The sequence below is a fragment of the Engystomops pustulosus genome, chromosome 4 (assembly GCF_040894005.1).
Source record: "Engystomops pustulosus chromosome 4, aEngPut4.maternal, whole genome shotgun sequence".
In the NCBI taxonomy this organism is placed as follows: domain Eukaryota; kingdom Metazoa; phylum Chordata; class Amphibia; order Anura; family Leptodactylidae; genus Engystomops; species Engystomops pustulosus.
Genome location: NC_092414.1, coordinates 152,049,794 through 152,073,299, shown reverse-complemented (window position 1 = coordinate 152,073,299; position 23,506 = coordinate 152,049,794). Strand labels below are relative to the sequence as shown.

The 23,506-nt window shown below is 36.2% G+C and overlaps 1 protein-coding gene across 1 annotated transcript; it reads right to left on the bottom strand.

The window, feature by feature from the left end:
- Positions 1 to 1,941: 1,941 nt before the first annotated feature.
- ALDH1A2 (aldehyde dehydrogenase 1 family member A2) lies at positions 1,942 to 23,437 on the bottom strand. Its single transcript, XM_072148123.1, has 13 exons — positions 22,925 to 23,437; positions 14,253 to 14,357; positions 13,986 to 14,126; positions 13,085 to 13,214; positions 12,080 to 12,141; positions 10,627 to 10,755; positions 10,401 to 10,514; positions 6,683 to 6,785; positions 6,157 to 6,341; positions 5,791 to 5,955; positions 5,179 to 5,336; positions 4,450 to 4,524; positions 1,942 to 4,162 (listed from the first exon to the last, which is right to left on the bottom strand). The coding sequence occupies exons 1-13, from the start codon at positions 23,039 to 23,041 to the stop codon at positions 4,090 to 4,092; spliced, it is 1,557 nt and encodes a 518-aa protein (XP_072004224.1). The 5' UTR covers positions 23,042 to 23,437; the 3' UTR covers positions 1,942 to 4,089.
- Between the last annotated feature and the right edge of the window lie 69 nt (positions 23,438 to 23,506).

The following is a 23,506-nucleotide window of genomic DNA, read 5'->3' as shown; positions in this document are numbered from 1 at the left end:
TGTCAGTCTTCTTGTTTATGTCATGTACAGTGTGGAACGGACTATAATTGTAAAGGTTGTGGTTTAAGTTTTTGCATTGACAAAACTTGGTTATTACTTTCAAACACCTATGTCAACCTAGACTAGTACATTTGGAAAAGCTGCCAGCACCTTCAGGCTGCCATTCTCCGTTCAAATACCATTAAAAAACAAAACACTGTATAGAAATAGGGTGCACTTTCCTATGGCATGAATGAGGTTGTTCAGCCTGTTTTAGCATATTTGTATCATGGACCCATAAATACAAGTTCCCAGAATTTCACCTGCTGCTGTAGATGTACAAAATGTATTTTGGCTAAAAGACAATGAAAAACCATGTAACTCCAATAAACAACAAAGACGAAAGCAAAGCAAAAGAACGCTTAAATACTTCAAATCACATTGAAAATAGGAAAAGGTCATATCTAGACGTAACATGGAAAGAAAATATGCCATTAAAGTGGTTTTCCTTTAAGGTTAAACAAACATTTTAACAATGTGCTGAATATACTTTATGCCACCACTAATTTCCTGGCAACAGTTTAGAACTAAAATATTTATTATGAAATGCTCAATATCTAAAGATGGAAAATGCTTTAGTGGCACAGAAGAAAAATATATTTTTTTTAGAAATCCATCTAATGGTGTATGTAGTTCTAGCAGAAAACAGTAAGTTTGTAACATGTGATGGCGGAGTTTACTCAGTTTGGTGGTTATTTTTATACTTAAAGGACATCAGGGAGCTCCATCAAAAACTGGACTTTCCATTGTGCACTATAAAAGTATTCCATGTGGCAGACATTTAACTGACCTTTTATTAATTCACTTCAAGGATCCTTGATAAAGTCTGTCAAAAACTGTGCAGGTTTGGTGAGTAAATTTGCGCCGATGGGACAAGCATTTAGAAGGGGGTTTTGGTGCATGTGATCTGATTTTGGCACAGTGGCGCTGGCTTTCATGCGACACAAATTGGGGGGGTGGGCCGTTGGACGAGCCGACCAATTCGGACAAACCACAGGATTTAACTTTAACCGGGAGGAAGATGGTGCACTCTGTCGGAAGCGACAAATTCAGGAAATCAGGCCCACAATCTTATTGAATTGTCGTCGGACAATGCACTTTTGGGAAATCCTCTGGACCGGTTAAGTAAATGTGCCCCATTCTTTTGAATGGGCTCTCACACTTCGATTTTTCTCCACTCCTAATTATTTTTTTTCTTTAAATGTGTTTTTTTCTGCTAATCCAATGTTGTTAGTTAATGCAAAAAGGACAGGTTCTCATTTTTTTTAACCTGTCCTTTTTGCATTAACTGACAACATTGGATTAGCAGAAAAAAAAACAAAAAAAAAAAAAAAAAAAAAAAACACTGAAATCGGGAAGAGAAAACCAAATCTATATATCCATAAGCCAGAATGGCTTCATCGAAAAGTCACTTATGTGAAAAAAAACATCACCAAATGTGAATCCGCCCTAAATTGCCTTCCAACATATTTATTAAGACTTTTCTGGGTGGAAAGTAGTCCATGTGCCAAAATATTAGGAGGGTGTGCCACATTGTGGTGCTCAGTATAGACCAACTAAAAGCAGGTCTAAAATTGAACCTGACAGTCTTAAACTGCAACAGATTCATAATCACAATGATGGATCTGGCACTGCACTAGACAAGTGTTGTTGAGCTCTCCATGTGACACAGTAACCCAATGATTTTCTCTAGATCTATGTGACTGGAAACAGATTTATACAGTCAAAAATATTCCCATGCTTTCTATCCATGTGGATCATACTTCCTACAAATATCGTATTTTTGGAAAAATTTCCAACTAACTAAAGTTTAGATTTTATACCCAAGACTTGAAGTAAACTTTAAAATTAAATATGCCAGGCAAGCACTTGAAGCGTTAAAAAACAAAAAACACCCAGGTCTACACATTTCTCAAAATTTTAATGAAAACAAAAAGAATAGAAAATATTCAATTCATTTACTTTCAAACAGCTTTATGTACAGGATGCCAAGAACATGCAAGTTGATATTTTTAATTTAGCCTTACGCGGCTTTCATATAGAAGAGTTTGTTATATTTCTATACATGAAAACAAACCTATAAATATCAATCTTTGTGGCATTGGTCAATCAAATTGTAGAACTTATTGCATCAGTAGAGATAAAAACATTAACCCATTGTCAGTCAAAATTGAGGAGGCCATTAGGGCAACCAAAAGCTCTAGGATATCAATTGATGGCAATAGGAGATTTATTCTCTATAAATGAGAACCTAAGGGTATTATATGTACTCCATGTGCACAACTTGAACTGTATATTCTATATACCAACAGCTAGTTTTGGAATTTAACACATAATCTGGTCATACACTAAGGATTTTAGCTGTAACTCTGATAAGAATGGGATCTGCTCTGCCTTTTGCGTATTGGGCAGCTGGCTTATACAAGGTGGTGGACATGAGCCCATAGAAGTAAACGGGGATGTGTGCTAGCCGCTGAAAATACAGCTCGCTCACATCTGAAAACAATGGCCAAGTACATGTAGGCTAAATCAGTGGTTATTTTACTCTATAGCACTGTCATGCGAGGCCAACCATCGCTAATGTATGACAAGCTACAAAGATTTATTGGCAATTTTGATTTAACTTATTGTTATCATTGTCATGAATAAAAATAATTAGTATATCCAGTTAGAATTCCATATGATAATATTCCATTTGGCAGGGAATTGCATAGACCACTCACAATTCATTATTCATCAAAATTCCATATAGATCTAGTCTTGCCTACAAAAACTTAAGCATATATACAGTTTCTGGATCATGTGACATTTGGTCTTCGTCTAGACATTTTGCTTTGGAAACATATACAAGAAGTTATAGCAACTACATCACATGCTAGTGTTTTGCTGGATAACAAGTTGCATAGCGATGTAAATCCGAAAATGCAAGCAAGTATATAGATAGATATATATATACAAACACCTACATGCAGCATGTAAGCAGACAATAGTTACCATGTAATCGACAATGGCAAATACATTGAACCCTGCTCTAATTTCAAATTAATATATATATACAGACACAATCTTTACCCACCAACCTATAAAACAGTGTCACTGAAGAGAAAGCATTAAAATACAGTATGATGCCTATGTAAATGTATACTAGCTTCAGGAACTCCTACAAGGCTATAAAATGGACATATGTAAAGCAGAACTTTTCCAGATTTTATTAGCCATTTCATGTAAACATTTAAAAATGTCCAAAAAGAAAAATAAAAAACCCTACACATCTGCTTGATGTTATCTAGTGTCCATTTTATTGGGCAATAAAGCCAGTAATGGAAGCTTTAATATATCATTTAGGATGGCGAGGCTGAAATTACAGCATTCATAGTAATCAAGAACAGGAACTACTTTAAGAATGTTTTTTCCCTCCCTCGCCTTGTCTTCTTTAGAGCCATCATCAGTGATAAAAACCTCACAATTAAAATCCAATTTAAAAACATTGGCTGGATTGCAAGAAAATTATTATAAGTGGGATACAGTCTTCAGCCTCAAATATACTTATCAGTAGTAAGGGAAAAGTGAAATAAAATGAGCTATACAAGTCTGAGTTTACAGCATATAGCTATTAGCCTGTAAGTCAGAAGAGCTGGAAAACAGTCAGTACCACAACAAATAAGAAAAAGCATGTTCTGCTCAGTATTAAATATGTGCAGACCACAGTATAATCTACGGCAAGGATAATAACAGCACAAAAACATAAAATTCATAATCTTGTTTTTAAAAGTGTTGCGTAGAGATTAATAATTCTTTCCAGGTTGTTGTGTTGGTAGCTACAGAAAATTCTTAAATAGGTTACGGATTTTAGCTTTCTATTCCTGAGTAGAGGTCTGGATACATCTTAAGAGCTGGCAGCAAACGAAACGTCCAACAAGAAAGCCAAGTCCAAGTAGATCTTAACAATTCACCATATGAACCAAAATGGAGGTTGAGAATTGCCAAAATTTAAATGCTTTCAAGCAATGATCATCTGCGGATTTCTAGGTTGCCGGGTGTCATTCATTCTTAGGAATTCTTCTGAGGGATCTTTATGGTCACTGTTTTTGCTTCTGTGTATTCCCGTAATCCATACTCTCCCCTATAAGAGAACAAATATACCAATGAAAATTGGCTTACAGCTGATCAATGGTCCAGCAAAGCGTTTGCAGTAGCAGTTTGACAGTGGAGGTCTATTCCTTTAACACTGCAGGTAAAGAAGTGCCATTTTATGTACATGCACTTTCTTATTCTTTACGCAGCATTGACAGTCGCCTTTACTTTACTCCAGCCCTGACTAATGTATATGGCAAAGTCACTTGCACCAATCATTTCCCTGTAACCATGTTTGCAACAGACATCAACTGTAGAGAATAAAGAAATACTCACATTTCTCTCCCATTTCCAGACATTTTGTATCCTCCAAATGGACTTTGGGCATTTAAGGCATTGTAGCAGTTGATCCTGTAAAAAAGTAAGGTAAAAATAAGTTATGCAAGTAAATGCATTTAAAGTATGTATAGGATAAAATCTGTAAAATTAAACTAAATGGCATCTTGCTGTGGGGATTAATATAAAATTCCTCATGTTCCAGACCAGATCTGCCGAGCTGCAGTTCTGGGGTCAGCTTTCTGGGCAAGCTCATTGCAACAATTGAATTTGTAAAATAATTGTAAAATTTAGGGTTTAGTGATCTTAAAAAGCTCCTTGGGCTACAAACTGCATTAATTCGGTTGGCTTCTAAAAACCGAAAACTGAAGTTATGTGTCCTTTAATTAGGATTCATTGCTAATAAATATATTCAGGAACTTAGAAGAGCCAACTGTGACTCTACATTCTCCAAAAATGCCTGAAGGTAGAAAATACCAGCATTTTTTTTATTTTACAAATAACGGATAACATAGGACAAAGCAAATGCAGGTTAATGAGTGGTTGCAGGCCATTTCCAAATACTTCAATAGTAACCTAATTATTATGCATACGGTCATACCATGTGTAGCAAAAAAAAAAAAAAAAGTTGTTTAAATCAACAAAAATTGTTGTGTGGGGTCTTATAGAACTTTGTGCAGTGTTAAAGGGGTTATCGACAAAACTCAAATGAGGCAGGAATTTCCTTACCACACAGTTCCAGCTTGCATTGCTGATGACACTGTAAGGGCCTTGTTTATATCATTTGTAAATACAGCTGCAACAAGCCCAAAGTCAGAATTGTTTGCTCTCTCTATAACCTCTTCCATGGTTTTAAACCTTAGTATTTGTTGTACTGGTCCAAATATCTGCAAGACAGAAATAAGGTCATACTATAAAAACAACAACCACAACCAACACAACACATGATCTAAGATTACTGTCACACACACTGTATAATGTGTATTTAAATGCACCTACAAACTGAGCTAATCATTTAGCACATACAGTCCAGAAACAAATAAAATATTAAAATTCTCTTTACATTTTTAGACAAATTTTTCTTTACCAAAAACAGTGCTTAATATCCGATGTACCACATTGTAAGCCTAAAGCACCACCAATAAATGGTAGACCAAAACTGCATTATAATAACATGGTTGTTTTTCACCACTACATATTTTATCTTCAGTTCACAAAACCAGGTGCAATGATGCTGAGAGCACATGTTTTTTCACCAGATTCTATGAGACTACTCTGTATCTACAATACTACAAGAAGGAAAAGCTGCATTATATAGGAAGCAATGTGCAAAGATCTTACCTCCTCTTTTGCAATCCTCATGTCATCTGTCACATTAGAAAAAACAGTTGGCTCAATAAAGAAGCCTTTCCGTCCTAGAGGTTTGCCACCACATTCTAGTTTTGCACCTTCGGCAACACCACTCTGAATCATATCCAGAATTTTATTGTATTGTTTCTTGTCAGTCTGTTAATAGAAAAAACAACCATGATATAGGAATTAAATAAAATATGCACCATCTACAATATATTCACTTTTCAAATTGTTACTTTACTACTTGTATTGGCCCTTTATTTACCTGTATCCTTGACTTGTAAAACGTGTACATTAAGAGAATGAATCAACACTTCTAGGGTTATCCAATATGCTACATTTATAATACAGTACCTGTGGGCCTTGTTCTGTAGTTGGATCAAAAGGGCTTCCAACTATTCTTCTCTTCGCACGCTCAACACTCCTTCGAACAAACTCATCATAAATAGAGTCTTCCACAAATGTCCTTGAGCCCGCAGTACAACATTGTCCTTGATTGAAGAAGACCCCTTGGTGTGCCTGTTCCACAGCATAGTCCACTGCAAGAAATAGTAAAATGAAACAGGTCATTTGTAAATTACCCATGTTTTAAGTTTTTTTAAATATTTTCCATGTTAATATATATATATATATTTTTTTTTTTTTTAAAAAAGGTAATTAAAATACAGTTATTTTCAAGGTGACCATCAAGCCTAAAAATGTGTAGGCTTTGCTGTTCTAGAGAAAATTTCTCTGCAAGATGACTAAGTAAAATCACAGATTAGTAGAATGAAGGATTACCCTCGATAAGAGGCCACTCCACACAATTGGTTGCTACTTTCATTCACACTATCAATTTTCTTAATTCATATTTAAATACTAGTTTAATTAACAGACTTACAATCAGCATCTGCAAATATGATGTTAGGACTTTTCCCGCCCAATTCAAGAGTTACTCTTTTAAGATTGCTTTTCCCAGAGGCTTCTTGAATCAACTTTCCAACCTAGGATAAAACAAAAAAACAGGAAGATTAAATCCAAATAAAACTTCCTCAAATAACTCCAGCTCTCAAAATGATTTCATATATAAAATTCAACATGCCCAAGCCCTCCCCACCCCCATTTCCATAAAAGAGTTTGAGGGAAGGGAGGAGGGGTGGTCTGAAAACTACTGCATCCGATGGTCAGCTGTCCCATCAATGGGTAGATTTGACCAACATTCACCTGTAAGGACAACTTAAGAGCTAGTTTGAACAACAAATTCAGGTTGGCTACCCATGAGAGTATTTCAAACTCACTCCGTATAGGATTTACCATACTAAACCTATAACTAATGGACTCAGCACGTTAGTTCTAGGTTAGGTCTGGTTTATGCCAAAGAGGCAAGAAGCAAGCTTGATAGAAGAAACTCTATTGTGGGATAAAATAAAATTTATACACACAAACACATTATGCAAGTTACTTTGGAGTTAGTATTTTAGACCTGCTCTGGTAATATATAGAATTTAATCCACAGCATACATCACTAGCAACTGTTTTTCAACTGAGTTTTTCTGCTTTACATCAAACTGTAGAAATGAATGGAGTATATGAGGTTTCACCTGGATATACAAATCTTACATCCAGCCTTGTACAAAAGATTAATGTGTAATTGTACATAGAACTGCACTTTCCAAGCCAATAATATGAAAGTTAAATTGTTTAGGAAAATCTATGATATCCTGGATTTTATTCAATTTTTCCCCCTTTACCCACCTTAATAAAGAATAGATTTATGGCAACTTCAGAAATTTTATGGCAACTTAATACTAAACAATTTAAGCTAAGGTAAAATACAGAAGTATATTAAATGTCTGCATGTAATGAAGTTTCGGAGGGTTTGAACAGATCTACATAAAACAAACCCAAAAGAAAAACCTTCATAAAGAAAAGTCTGGGGTACATTTAAGGTATCTGCAGCTCTTCAAAAAGTGATCCCAAAAATCTGGACATCCAAACCCTGTTTATGTCTGGCTTAAGATACACAAGTCAGGCCAGATTTAATGGTTTAATGACATTGCTTGTGCATATGTTTTACAGACCAAGACATATTAGAATCTGCTATAATAAATCCACTTAAAGTAGCAATGTTTAGATAGAAGGACACAACTAATGTTCTAGATCCTTGGCTCATTGGTTTTCAAAAACATTGCACAACTAAATTAAAAACTCATTATTTAGACAAAGATCTGATGGTCTGTATATGCCATACATAACATTAATCTCACCGAAGAGGGAATCCTGCAGAGTGTATGAGAATCAGTGGTAACACAGCTGTTTGCTACAAACATTTGTTTGGCATTAAGCACTTGCAATACGCTTGTAGTGTGGCTTTGATGGCTCTACTTGTATCTTTTGAGCAAAGTTGAGATCATAGTTTGTATAAATAAAAATGAATTGCCAAATATAACAGAACATAAAACTTGGTTTTAATAAGTGTCCACACATTTTTTCATGGCTAACCAGCAAGTTCTCTTAAAAAAAAAAAAAAAAATGCAGAATAGAAGACTTTTTTTTATTTACAGTCTGCTTTAAGCGACAATGCCATCTAACTCTCATTGTACTCTTGAACATGAACATTTTTTGTGGAATCTATGCTAGCCTCAGTTTTTGTGGTCAACACATTTTTCTTGCCATTTAATGTGTTCACACACATGGTCATGTTTTCCATGGCCCTGCGTACAAGAAGGCTGCCCAAGGAAAAAAAAAACAACTCAGACCAAGTTTGAGGCTTGGGCAGTCTTTTCTCCAGTCATCGATGAGTGAGCAGAGCTCAGACTCCAGTGGCATGAAGGCTGCAAACAAGGGACTTCAGGACTCTTATTTGCAGCCTAGGAAATGTACACATTTGAAAGAGGTAATTGGCTTCATGCACATGAACATGTGCTCGTCCAGTCAGTAACTCAGGTGAGTACATGGCTGGGAGGAGGGGTGCCGGCTGGCCTGGATTCATAAGGCATGGAGAGAAAATTCTAACTAGACCAAAATCAATTTGGTGACATCTGTTGAAGAGCTAGTGTTGAAACTTCAAGCATTATCTGATTATTTTTGTAGGAATATAAAGTAGTGGCAGGTTACTGACTTTTTTGTTAAATAGATCATAAAACAGCCAAAACTAAACCAACATAGAGCCCTATGAGAATAAATGGAGATCAGAAAAAAGGAGATATAGCCCAAGTCTAGAAAGCTGACTGTAGAGAAAGATACAAAAAAAAAAAAAAAGTGTAGTTGTCAAAATAAAACACTTAACCCTGTACTAACGAACATGAAAACTGCCAGCCAAACAGGTTTACAAACAGATAATTTATAAAGGACAATTTTTATTTTTCAACCACTTGGCACTAGGTTTAAAAACTCAAATCTGAATATAAATAAATTGGGGGGAGTTAAAATAAGTTATAGAAACTTTAAAATATTTAAGATGTTTAAGCAGAATTCATTCCAATTCAATTAGATTTGCCATTAGTGTACTAAGCAATAGTACCAACTCTCAAAGGAATTGCCAATTCTGGAATTTACAAGCTGTTTTAATGTGACAGTCTCTCCATAAGGGTATAAAACTGTCATGATGGGGAGGGCAGTGCATTTCTTTCCTGGAAGCATTTTCTTCATTAATTGAATGTAAATCCCTATGTTTACAAATTATTATTGCTCTGGTGTATTTAAGATGTGATAATGTTGACCACTGCTGCCGGAAATCTGGAATATGGAACAGTTTATGTCAGTCCGGCACGATATAAAAAGATCCATCTGCTATTACTTAAAATCTTAAGATACCCCCTTCTCATGTTTGTGTTGCTTGCCACTTCCCATAAGAAAGCTTGTTTTAGAATTGGTAAAAGCTTAATTTTAAAAGTATGACATTCTTTGATTGTTAAGTACTTATTATTTTACGCTTTCAGAAACTAAAACATATGTCATTGAATTTAACCCTATATTAATCACTTTTCTGAACTGTTACAGATTATGCATTGGGAACCAGAAGCTTTAAGAATCAATTCTCCCATCCACATTGGCCACCTGCCTTGAACCCTATATAATACCGGCAACTTTTTCAATGGCCAGTATTTGGAACCTACAATTTTTAGGCTCTTGCAAATTTGAATTTCTGCTGAGAACTTTGGTCATGAATAACAGTTGACCATTTTCAGACATTATACAAAATAGGAATACATTCAATACCCATTTCAAGAGGTTTTATAATATATATATATATATACACACACACACACGTTATGCTTATAAACTCCCCCAGTGTTCTATGCCACTGTTTACACCCATCTGTTCATTGCCACGTGTCTGAAACAGCATTGAATCTCATGCTGTATCAGGCAAGGGGTAGTAGTCAGACAGCAGCGCCAGCTTCTGTAAACAAACAGGAGCATGGCACTGAAGGACAGCGGAGCAGGAAAAAAATAAAAATAAAGAACGGAAGCTACAGAGGTGGTAAACATAACTTTTCTTTTTTGTTTTTACAATGTAGGAGACATGTCAGACCGCAAAATTTTCATGTAATCTACTAATTTATGCATATTCTATATCCAGGAAATTTACCCACAATTCATAGAAAACATACATACCTGTGTAGAGCCAGTGAATGCAACTTTATCTATGCCAGGGTGAGAAGTTATTGCTGCGCCTGCAGTTGGACCATATCCCGGCAAAATATTAACAACTCCTGGTGGAAACCCAGCCTAGAAAATAAAATATAAATTGTGTGTGAAGATACTTAGCATAAAGTTAAATTTAAAGTTGTTAAATTTAAGTATCTGCAAAAAGCAGAATGTTAATAGTGCCTCATTTTACCTCCTTGATGAGGGCTCCCATGTAGAGACCAGTAAGGGGCGTCTGTTCAGCTGGCTTTATAACTACAGTGTTCCCACAGCAAAGCGCCGGTGCAATCTTCCATGCAAACATCAGAAGAGGAAAGTTCCACTACAAGAGACAATCAATTTTTTCCTCTTTTTATGAATCTTAAGCAATGCGAAAAAGGGGAGGTGCAGTTTATCACAGAACCAAAATTCTACAATAATTCAGAAAGAAAACCATTAAAATAATAATTTATTAAAAATTCCATCTCAAATAGAAAATGCCTGTGTTCACTACACTTATGTTTGATACCCTACAGAAATAAAATACAAAATTTTGTTTGTTTAATCTGTTAAAATATTCTGTTGTATCCATATGTCAAGTTATCTTACTGTGTGTATATGCCATTTTCTAACTAATAACATTGGCCTAAAAAGATCTGAAATCGGTCAGCTACATTTCTTTTTAAATGCTCATCACTCAAAAAAAAAAAATATATATGATTTATTTGTTGGCCCTCATAAATTACTTTATTTAGCACCTATCCATTGTTGGCCATTAGCTGTAAAAATGGAGGACCGACGACTAGGATAGATGACTTTGGACCTCTACATTCACCTATATAGTACACGTTGGAAGACTTTAACCCCATTTCCATTTGCTCTTGTACATCACTGCTCAATCTACCTAAAGTTATATGTAGCTGTAGGAGACTAACATTAGAGTACAGCTATGTAAGCTAAGGAATTGCTTTAACTACTGCTCTGGATCACTGGCTTATTAGTTACAGAAGGATAAGATTTGAAGTAGGACACTTGCAGATTGAATGTTGGTTCTGACCACCTCTACAGATAAGTAAGGACCCTTAAAGCTCCATACACTGTGACATCAAACAAACGTGATGAAAGATAGCATTTACAGGAAAGCCAGTGGGCAAACCCCCTTTGATATTATAACCATATAGTGTGCCTGCCACAAGAATTTTCCATGGGTGTGTAACAAGGAGAAATGTATTGTATTTAAACTTTCCACTGGTTTCATGCTATAGTAATTCACATACACTAGAACATGGAATGTTTCTGATTATATTGGTTAGGGTAATTGCATTACCAATCTCTCATTTTATAAGAAAAAATATAAAATAATGTAGAAGAGTGAAACCTCAACCACATCACAAAAAAATATTTCCAGAACAAAAAATGAAATTATTATCAATAAAATTCTTTTTGTATAGGCACATACAGGGATAGTTGGATATCGCTCTAACTTTTCCTTTTTGGTAGCAAAATAACCGAATACTTTCCATTTAACTTAGCCATTAGAAAACATGGCTTAGCAAGTCACATTGTTAAATCCCCCCCCCCCATCCAAAATTAAAACACACAGAGCGGTGACTCATGTTGAGTGTCAGTAATGCCACACAATGATAATGAAACCTGTTGATACTCACTGGAATAATCTGTCCACACACTCCGATAGGTTCATGTCTTGTGAATGTCAAGTAGTCACCATCTAAAACAGAGCACAGAAAAAGTGATTTGTAACACCACAATTAATTTGGGTATCTGGCATATACCAACCATAAAAGGGCAGTCTGGTGGGAATAAAAAAAAAAAAAATTTGCTCCTGTTGCAACACTGCTGGACAGGTTCACCAACAAGTTTCTTGTCCCACTCAACCAACCAGCAACTGAGTTAAGCCACTTTTGTGGCAAATGATTAGCAACAAAATAATATGTTGAAAGACAATGAAATATCTCATAACCTATATCCACATAGGTCTAAACCATGAAGGTCAAAATGCTCCAAGCAATGGGAGAAAAAAAAAAACACATACTTTTACTACAAATCACTAAAATCGAGCTTGTTCCAATACAACTAGAATAGCCAAAACAAACATTTACTGCGATATCTAATACAACAACTCAGTGTATACTTTTGTGTCAAAAATTATACACATATACCATAAGTAGGGTTCATAATGTCAGTGGTGGGTACACAGAGGGATGGCTTTAAATGACTGGATCTATAAAAAAAAAAAAAAAAAAAAAAAAAAAAAAAAACCAGAGCAAACCTGCAAACAAAATAATATGATAGATCTCATGATCTCATATGATAGCCGCTAGAGTATTTCAGACCATGGCCTCGGTCCAAGGTCTCAATATTGAGCCTATAGTCAACACCAGGTCCCTCATAATTCCAGTTCTTACAAGGACTGCCACAGCTTACCCTCATTAAATAATCCTAGGTTGCTGTCAACAGAACATTTCCTCTGTCACTCAAGCAGATTCATCAGGGGCCTCACTTATGGCTAATAGACAGATACCCCTACCAAGGAATATCATTGTTGGGAGAGTGAGTCACGACCCATCCATCCCAGGACTTGCCAGTATCTGAGCAGTGATATGCCTCTTTGAAATATCAAAGAAATAGACGTAAAAGAAGCCAAAACCTACCTGCTGGTATGGTCATGCCATGTATTTTGTCTGCCCAGCCAGCATAGTACCGTAAAGTCTTAATCACGCCTTGGAGATCCACATAAAAGGACTGCAGAAAGGGCTTGCCACTGTTTAGGGATTCAAGGGTCTGAAAAGCAAAATGGGAACATTAACATTTCTTATATAAAAAGGAAAAATATAAGCCAGTGATTATAATGCTGAAATACATCAGACTTCTGTGTCAGGCAATAAAAGTTAGAAAAATAACACTTACTGGAAACTGTACCATACTAAATGAGCTCCTTAAATTAATGAGCAAATTTTGGAGTCAAAAATTAAAACCTGACACCTTGTTTTATATGAAGTTATTCCAAAAACGATGTTAGTTCTGCGGTTACATACCCTTACAAAATTGTTTGGTTTGAAATGGAGTGTTACAGTAGCAAGTGGCATAGCAGAGGAGTGCTACTTGGCACAAGCATAGAAACGCTTCATATACTTGAAATTATTAAATACAAACGCTTGTGGTCTTATGAATCCACAGCCATCGCTCATTTTAATGAGCATGCACTAGACATAGTATTCGAGACAAACCTGCTCTATATATTCATATACATGGTGTTCACAGTCTACAAAAAAAATCTAGTTTAGAAAGAAATCAGAAGTTATTTAGACACAGCATTTTTATCAAACCAGATATGCTTCATATTCACAGCAATAAAGAACATCTGGTAATTATTATGGGTACCATATCCAACTGTAGAACATGAGGATTTAACAACTGCACGAAGATCTGGCAACACCAAGTCCTTACTTATCTCACAATATAAAAGGAGCACATATGTTATTATTGGGTCTATTAAGCTCCTGTTCCGGGTACAGTTACAGACTGTATTAATGGTAATCTTTAGTTACTTACGGCAAGGGTAGCTCTATCCCGTTCAACCAAATCAGCCAGTTTATCCAAGAGTCTGCCTCTTTCTGATGCATCCATTCTTCTCCATACAGAGCCCCAGGAAAAGGCTAGACGGGCTGCTCTCACTGCTTTGTCCACGTCAGCCTTCAAAAGAGAACACCAGAAAGTTAAAGATGCTTTTTGGAAAAGCCAACAAAATATCAAGATGAGCTAGATGGAATTCATTTTTACTACAAACACTACTTATAAATTATGGAATGAAATGGTTACCTTCTCAGCCTCTTGGACTTCACATATCTGCTCCCCAGTAGCTGGATTGTATACTGGAAACACCTTCCCACTTTCTGAACTTTGCCATTCATTGTTTATAAAAATCTATCAAAAGATATACAATTTATTATGTAGAGCACAACAAAAACAGTCTGCTTTCTATGGAAAAATCCTGCTAAAAACTATTCTACCCTTCATGCACAGGAATTGCAGCTTCTGAAGGTGCCCTACATTTTTAACCTGGCCATTTGTGCTCCAGTTCATTGTTCCTCTTCAAAGCAAGATATTTTATTCACCAAGTTTAGTTCATAAATATGAGATATGTATAATTAATGTTGTGCCACCATTTCTCCAAACTATACTCCCAGCCCCCTTAATAAAGCACTCTGATATCACATTGGAGTCCTCTGTCGAAATTCAAGATGCTACTGTTCTGCCGTTCCTAAGCACAAGCAAGTCACATTATTTTCTGATTATGAACACAAGTTGATCACATTTAAATTGGCTGTAAAATTCCGACCATTTACTCCAGTGTGTGTAAAGTACCTTCAGCTAAGATCCTGGAACAGTTTCAAGTCTTGAAAAGCACCAGCTGCTGGATTTACAAGCGAAAAAAAAAAACCTTACACTTAAATAACTCACTTATGAAAGTCTTAAGTGTTCTGTGTCAGGTTGTACCAGCCTGCACACATCCATACCACCAAGCCCACATTCTTTTTTGCAATAAATTTGCATTCACTTGGGGCTTTTATATACATCTATAGAACTCTTCCAGCTATGCAAAGGCTGACGGTTGTCGATTAAATGTACATACCCTGTGCATTTAATCTGACTTTCATTATGGTCACTTCATAAAAATGCCATGTAGTGGACAAGTGATGACACATTGCAAGAAAACACAAGGAATCCCTGCAAAGCTTAAATTAGTTTCCCCACCGCCACACTTTCTAATTTATAGCGTGTGGTCTAAGGGCAGTGTGTAAATCAGATAAACTATGACATGAAATCATCCGATCTGGAGAGTATATAGAGCCATCACTGAGGCCTGCAGGACAAAGAAATGAAACCCTCAGTGAGGCAGGGCTTGTTTCCATGTAAATCACTACACAGAACCCCGAGAGGCCATTGTTCAAATTCAATAGCAAAAGCCATCCACTATTGCCATTCCCCTGGATTCAGCGTTAATTAAGGCCGACTTTTTGCCATAAATCAGGTCTGGTGTTTTTACAGCTTAATTCAGCAATAAGTACACATATTTAAAGAAAAATTAAAGTAATTGATTAACTACGGCAGGTCTCCGGGAGGTGCAGAGGGCATTTTCTTAAGAGAACCATCCCCAGATAGCTTAGGCATAGCAAAAGCAAATTAGACAAAAGGTAAAAAACAAGCCATTAAAACTCCCCCATGCATCGGTCATAATTTAAATCAGTGAACACCTCACATAAAACTTTCAGTGTAGGCCACATACACCATTCATTTAAAACACATATCAACAGGTGGTGGCAATGTAAGATCCAATTTCCTTCTTTTAAAAGCAGTTGTAAAATGATGTGCCATAGGAACAATGATGATTTACAGTCTTCATTTGATATTGTTCTGTGATGTTATGATTTATAGGAAACCTCCCCAGGTGCACATTACTACCAATTTCCACCTTTTTAGCTGAACTTAAAATTTCTTAGGGATTCTCTGATTTCCTTAAACATGTCTAACTTTTTTTAAATTAATATTTACAATGGATATAAAAATACAAATTATACTTTATTAGGGAACAGGCTACAACTTCTGTCATGAAACCCTTGAATGCTTGGCTAATGCAAAGACTACAACATGCTGCACCCACTGTCCTGTTTAAGGCTTGCGTTAGAGTTGAGGCATTCCCCCAAAGAATACAGACACAAGTTTCAGGTGGGTGCATGTATCTAAAATCCTCACCAACATATGGGTTTCATAGTTTACAAGTCAATAGATGGTTGCACACATTTGTAGACCATTAATGCCCCTCCCCCCACAGCTTCGCAACAAACGTTGTTATTTGCAGTTTAATCTTGGTTTACTACGAGGATTTTTTGGCAAACAAAATTTGGGAAATTGAATATAAAACAGTAAATAAGTTCAGATAGATAGAGATCAGCACTGGGGCCACTAGACTAGTTGGAGTCTATTGACATGTGCCATCCTTGAAGGAACAGTTACTATGTAGCCCATGCTACAGTAGGTCTGTGGGGAAAGGAACTCCTTTATACTGCCCCTGGCATTTGGATGCAATTCTGTACTTTGCATTGTGGGATCCTACCCTCAGGATTACTAGATAATGATGGGATCCCCTAAAAAATATTCCACAGCAAACAAAAGAAAATTGGATAAATAAATGCATGACCGGATGTAAAAAGGCATACGTAAACCTTGTCTTAAACAATTAACTATTACAAGGATGTCGTCCTGCAAAAAGACTGCGATTACTAATTATAACTGTTTGCCCGCCTGAAACAGATTTTTTATGAAAAGGAACTGTATTCAGTTTACGAGGAATATAAAATTCATTGCTGCACATGTAGATAGTAGGCACCTGTGAGCGAGCATCAACCAACCCATTGCTAAATAAAAACACATGCTTCTCATTTGCTGATATTATAAGAATCTTTGGGAAATTGTTACATTACTCAGGACGCAGATAAATTGATGATTTCTAAATACATGCTTAGCTTATGGCTGGTAAAGGGAGGAATGGGGAGGGAATGGCCTCTATAGTCAAATTTGAACATCTTATAATATTCTCAAAGTTTTGTTATTCATGCTGTGTTGCATTATTGCACTACCATATATACTGAAATATAAGCTTAGTTTTTTAATATATATAATGTTGTACTCGCCTCCGGTGTTCACCCTCTGCATCTTCCGACTTTCAAGCAGAGCGCGCAGAGACACGTCCACGCTCTCTGACCACATGCACTGGGCATAGAGATCATAGACGTGCCTCTGCCCGTACTGCCAGGAAAGAGGCACTACTGGACTTTTCATTGATGAGGGGAGACTGCTACTTGACATTTTATTAGAGTAGTTGCTGCATTTTTCATCCTAGTCATGTGGCAAAAATAAGTACTTCGGCTGATACTCTATTATATTCAGTAATTATGGTGGAAAAGGAAGTTAAAAAGCCATGACCTTCCACATCAGCGAGACAAACCACGAGGACATGATCACAAATAATATTCAGTCAAAGTGTGGTCTGCAAACAAATAGCTTGTCAGATGGAAGTCGCCATTGACCAAATGAGCAGGGCTCAGATACCCCTGGGCATAGATAAAAAAAATAGTTGTATGCATACATCTTTTAGCTACATCTTCCAAATTAAATACATAGTGAATGGTTCTTAAATTTTAATTGTGAATTAATTCCAAACATGGAGTACCAGCAGGAGAAAGCGGAAGAGTGAGGAAGTGAGTTAAGTGTCACCTATTTGTAATGTACTTTTTAACCCAAACAGGGTAAAATAACAAAAGTGGCATCTGACCATTTCATTTTGTCTGCCGATGTTACACAACTGGTTTATGATGTGATCTGTTATCATCCCTTTGTTAAGAGTCCACCATAGAACTATGGGCATTTACAGTAGATGAGCATTCATGTTGTGGTAAAAGGCTAGAAGGAAGTGATAAGTAAATTATCAGCGTTTCACACCTCTTCCTGGAGCAGCAGGTATAACCATTAGTTAAGTTTACAACAACCCTATAAGCTTTAGTTTTCTCTCAAGTTAAATAAGGTTCCAACTTTAAATTAACATAAAACTTTCGAAGAAAGTGGGGATTTAACCAGAGGGTTCATATCAAGCGAATCATAAAAGACATTTGGAGAGATTCATTGCTTGAATGGAATAGAGATGGTTCAAGAAGGATAATTTGGAAGACATTTGGTGCAATTTGCAGACACCATCACACAAAAACAGGGGGAGGTCCCTACTGTTTGTTTTCTTAGCCACAGGGGGCAAACATTTGAATAACAAGTACAACACACAAATGTTTTAGTACGCTTGGATTGGGATCTGATTGATTGTTTAATCAAACTTTTACACAGCCTTCGTAGAGGAAGAAGTTAGAAGCAATGCTTTGTTACTGTGCTACAGTATGTAAACCAAGTGGTAAAACAATGCTTAGTGAGTGTACTGGCCAACAGTTTTGCTGTGTAATATACAAAGCCAAGTTTGGAGCAAAAAAAAAAAAAAAAGGGATCACAGAAAAAGTTAAGGAAAAAAGATATCCAAGTGCTTTGAATATTATTACATTCTCAATTTGAAGAAGAATTGTCTAGGCCTCATTCCATGATAATTTAGAGTAGAAAACAATACAGGCAGTCCCCAGGTTACATACAAGATAGGGTCTGTAGGTTTGTTCTTAAGTTGAATTTGTATGCAAGTCGGAACTGTATATTTTATCATTGTAATCCCAGCCAGAACGTTTTTGGTCTCTGTGACAATTGGATTTTAAAATGTTAAGTTGTCATAAGAATCAAGATTAACAATAAAGCTTCATTACAGACACCTGTGATAACTGTTATAGCAGTTTATTGTAGCCTAGGACTAAAGTACAATAAATTACCAATATCCAGTGGTCCGTTTGTAACTAGGGGTCGTATGTAAGTCGAGTGTTCTTAAGTAGGGGACCGCCTGTACATCCCCTGAACTAATCATGATCTGGTTGGGACTAGTAGACCATCTAATGTGTATGGGGGCTTTTCTACTCCACAGTGGCAGATTTTTTGGGTTTCATTTACAAATGCCCAATGCCTTGGTCTTTGAGTGAAAGTCTTTTCTGGGGTTTCTGGCATTGGTTTACTTCCCTTGGATAAGCCGAGCAGGTAAGGATGTGTAGGAGCTTGAAAGGTTAACAAACACTATCCATTTTGTATACCAAGCTTTGTGTTAAGGAGATGAGCCTGGTGTCAAATATTAAATACAAAATATAACAGCGTTATACTAATGTATAAATCTGTATGTCTACATGTACGTCTTTCATTCCAACAAATAAACCGTGGTTTTTAAAGTCTCCAGCACTTTATATCCATTTCATAATATATTTAAGTAAATGGAGTTCAAGTCACTTTCTTTTTGCTAAATATTGTAGCATGTGAAGTCACAAGTTAATCTGGTCACACACTTTAGTTTTTTGGAAACATATCATTTTGAGCCTTTAGTTTTGTGGGACTCAGAGGCAAGGATTTTCTAGATACTTTGTTCTGTATTAATATTTTGGACTGTTTTTCCAATGTTGTCTGCTAAGGTTCTACTTGACAACCAGGGAATTATATGCAAGTTGCATATCATATAAACCATCAGATAGCAATAAAAATAGAGGGGTATAATAGCGCTAACACTTAATCATACGCAGTATTATTTTATAAGTTTGTTATTCTTTGTAGAAGTATCTAAATTAAGTACAGATTAATTTACATTAAACTAAGCTGCACAAATAACCATCTTAATTGAAAACATGCCTAAGCTCTGGCGCCCTACCAAGTTTGCATGAACTGACAAATGGAGGAGAATCTTTGTCTGTACTAGACGATTATTTGCAGCTATGCACTGTAGCATATTCAGGATAACAGCCATCTAAAATGAGACTCTTAAGGGCAAGAGTTTTGTTGCAAGTAATTTCTTAAATGGTTCCATTTATCTGAATGTATAGTCTTCTAAAATCCATGCACATGCTGCAGGAACCAGACTATAAAGTTGCATTAGCTTTAGCATGGGACAATACATTCTATATCAACCTATTTTTTATGGTAATATTCTATTGCGATTCCTGAAACAGAACTTCTAGCTTAGGCCAACTCATCTACTACTTTCTTATACAAAACTGGAGAATCAGCGGAATCACAGATAAAACCCAAGCTGATCCCCCTGCTGTTTATGTGACAGAATTATGTTCAGTGTTGCAAACACAAAGACACATAATTGCTGAAGAGTTAAAACCACCATTGTAGCAATAATCTGGGACATTTTTCACCCAGATGGTAGAAATGCCTATCAGCATGTAGGGGCATGAATGGCCGTATTAATTACAGCCACACAGCATTCTTTAAAGTGCACCAATAAATATCCATTTGTGAAGGTCAATTTAATGTAATCCTAGGCAGTTATCTTGTACTATATGTGTTGCCAATTCCAACAATAAATCAAAGTGTAAATTCACCAAAAGGCCAAATACCGCTATTTAGAGTTCAAGCTTCTGCAGTCCCTATAGACCATTCTGTCTTCTGAGAAGCAAGCTGAACAGTGCAGAAATTACATAAAATTATTTTCTTAATATCTTGGAGCAATTGGCACCTTGCCAGGCACAATTTTCTAATTTTATATAATTTATTAAATATACTTTTTGAAGACCTATTTAATATTTTAAAAAATATTTTCTTTAATAAAAATGTAAATATAATTAAATCCCCTATCTAGGGCTTTATATTTCAATTTTAGTTCAGTACAATATTAACCTTCTTATAGAAAAAAAAAATTATTTCAAGGAGTGATTTATATTTGATGGTATTGTTACTGTAGATTTGGTCATTCATGCAAGAACATATGTACTGCTGGATGGGTGTAATTGCAAAATTAAAAGCAAAAAATTTAAAAACAAAAACACAGGCTAATCAAGCCCCTATGAAGTGTTAACTACTCGCTGTGTAACGGGACAGAATAATTCACCTGCAAACAAACATATTCACATGTATTATAGGGGGGTTTTCTCTACAGATTGAAAAGTTCTATACAGGCAGTCCCCAGGTTACAAACAGGATAGGTTCTGTAGGTTTGTTCTTAAACTGAGTTTGTGTGCAAGTCGGAACTGAATATTTTATAATGGTAACCCCAGCCAAAATTTTTTTTGGTCTCTGTGACAATTGTATTTTAAAAATGTTCGATCATAAGAATCAGGATTAACAATAAAGTTTAATTACAGACACCTGTGATAACTGATCACTGTAGAGTAAACTACCAAAATCCAGAGGTCCGTTTGTAACTAGGGGTCGTCTGTAAGTCGGGTGTTCTTAAGTAGGGAACCGCCTGTAGTGCCAATCTCTATTATCATAGTATAGGACAGTTCAGCTATATATGAGCTTACACCCTATAAAGTATGTTTTACATATAACATGTCACAATACTAGCATTCAGTTTAAGTTATAATTGGAGGCATCACCCAATGTTTTTACCATAATAAGGGCAAATATTTGTTATGTTGATATCTTATTTTGTAAGTAACAATATTGAAAGCGCCCATTTTGACCAAAAAACATTTTAGTCTAATCTCTTTAATGTGTTATTGGTGCTTTCAGGCTTTATTATTTTGATGAAATATGTTTTCATGTCCCTAGAACGGATGATCAGATCAGGTGACTTCTCAGGACATTGGAGGCTGTATGGATTAAAGCATGACTTGAATAATACAATATCACCTCCATGGTTCAAATAAAGATTCTTCAACATGTAATGCTCTATAGCTTAGAGTATCAAAAGGTATCAATGAAAACTTAGCATAAGCATCTAACTCTGTTCCCCGGTCAGAAAATTTAGACCTAGCACATATGCTTCGAGATTGAAAGTTACTTTGGGTTTACTCCTCATACATGTTCTACTCAATAAATTATGTAATGCACTTCTCTGCAGCCTATGCCTCTACAGTTCTTGTAAAACTACAAATCCCAGAATGCCACAGAAGTCTGAGACTTCCAAAGTATGCTGGTACTTGTGGCTCCTTCACGGTTACACAACTAGTCTTGGCATCCCTTTAAAGGGTCAGAATTTCACAGCATGCTGGGATTTGTGGTTTTACAACAGCAGGAGATACCCCTGGATATAAATCAAAGACAATGATGCAATATAGAGGATCTGAATTGCAAATAAAAGAACAACAATATTTATCATACATACACATCAGTTACCATCCAATGACAGAAAATGATGTGATCACAGAGGAAAGTTATGCCTTTATATAAAGCTACATTATATATTCTGCACCTAATATGCAATGTGTGCACTTGCCCTGAGTATAAATATGGGTTTATTAGTGTCTCTCTGATTTTGTTACCTTGTGATAATATTGAAAGAATCAGGGTTTGAAGGACCTAAAAATACCATTTCCTAATCAGCTGCGGGTTTCTCTTTTTTTACAAAGTATATTGGAGAGTCATAAAAAGTAGATTGTAGAGTTAGATCACTAAACAGAAAAATTCACAGAACAGAAAATGAATAGATATTGCCATAAAATAAGTTGATACATACTGGAGAAAACGTATATACCATCAATTGAGCATAGACACTGTAATAGACAGATACATTATAGATAAGTTTTCTGGGGTTAGATCATATATCATCTTCAGAGTTACTACAGATCTGAAGAGCAGGGGGAATAGATTGGACATTACATGGTAAAAGTTCTGTTACTAGAAAGCATTAAGCTCCCAGTATAATTATGAATAACAGAAATGTCATTAAGGAAATAAATGCATCTGAAAGGAAGGATCAAGTTACAGGTAACTTTCTAGGGTTGCCCAGTAAAGTTGTATGTGACCCAGCTGCACAGAAGAATGCAGTCAGCAAGGTTCAGATCCTATCTGCAGCTGTGCCTGTGTGTAGTGGAGAAGATCCAGACACTTTTCTCAAGTGACCCAGCAGAAGGTCTCCTTACCTTGGTGTGCTTGACCTCCAGGTTTGTGGTAGGCGAAGGCAGAAGATGTAAAGAGGCCATCAGAGCTGCAGGGTCTGTCTTCACTTCTCCAGGCATCTCTATTTTGCTGGAAGTCATTGCTGGATGCTGGTAAATGAGGCTTTTGGTTAACCCCCTCTTCCTCACTCTGGATCTTTTCAACTGACCTAATATTTGTTTGTGGTGGAGAAAAGATGAGTGTTCTGGATATTTGCTCCTTTCCTCTGTATATAGGCAGGTGTCAAGCTGGGTCTTTTCTTATTGGACATAGGGGGAGAAGCAGGGGGGCTGGTTCATCCTATGATGATAAAATTACAAACCTCTATTTACATAAGCCACTCAACACAAGCCTATTGAGTCACATCAGCAGTCAATAGGACTTCCCTTCTGTTAACACATTCAATGCTACAGAGTGTGATGTGGGCTCCCCCCAACACCTCAACATTCCCTGGCCAGGCTGAGGAGCATTGACTTGCACATAGTCTAGCAAGCAGTGGAAGTTTGGAGAACCTTTGCAGGGGGATTACCTTGCAGTAATTAAAAAATAATTAGCACCTCTGTGTT

Bases quoted from the DNA above. Each gene is read 5' to 3' on its own strand.
- ALDH1A2 (XM_072148123.1), bottom strand. From the start codon at position 23,041: ATGACTTCCAGCAAAATAGAGATGCCTGGAGAAGTGAAGACAGACCCT. The intron at 5,956-6,156 runs GTACTGTATTAT...TTCTATTAACAG, and splicing joins CTACAGAACAAGGCCCACAG to ACTGACAAGAAACAATACAA. The intron at 4,525-5,178 runs GTAAGGAAATTC...ACTTTTTTACAG, and splicing joins ATGCAAGCTGGAACTGTGTG to GATCAACTGCTACAATGCCT.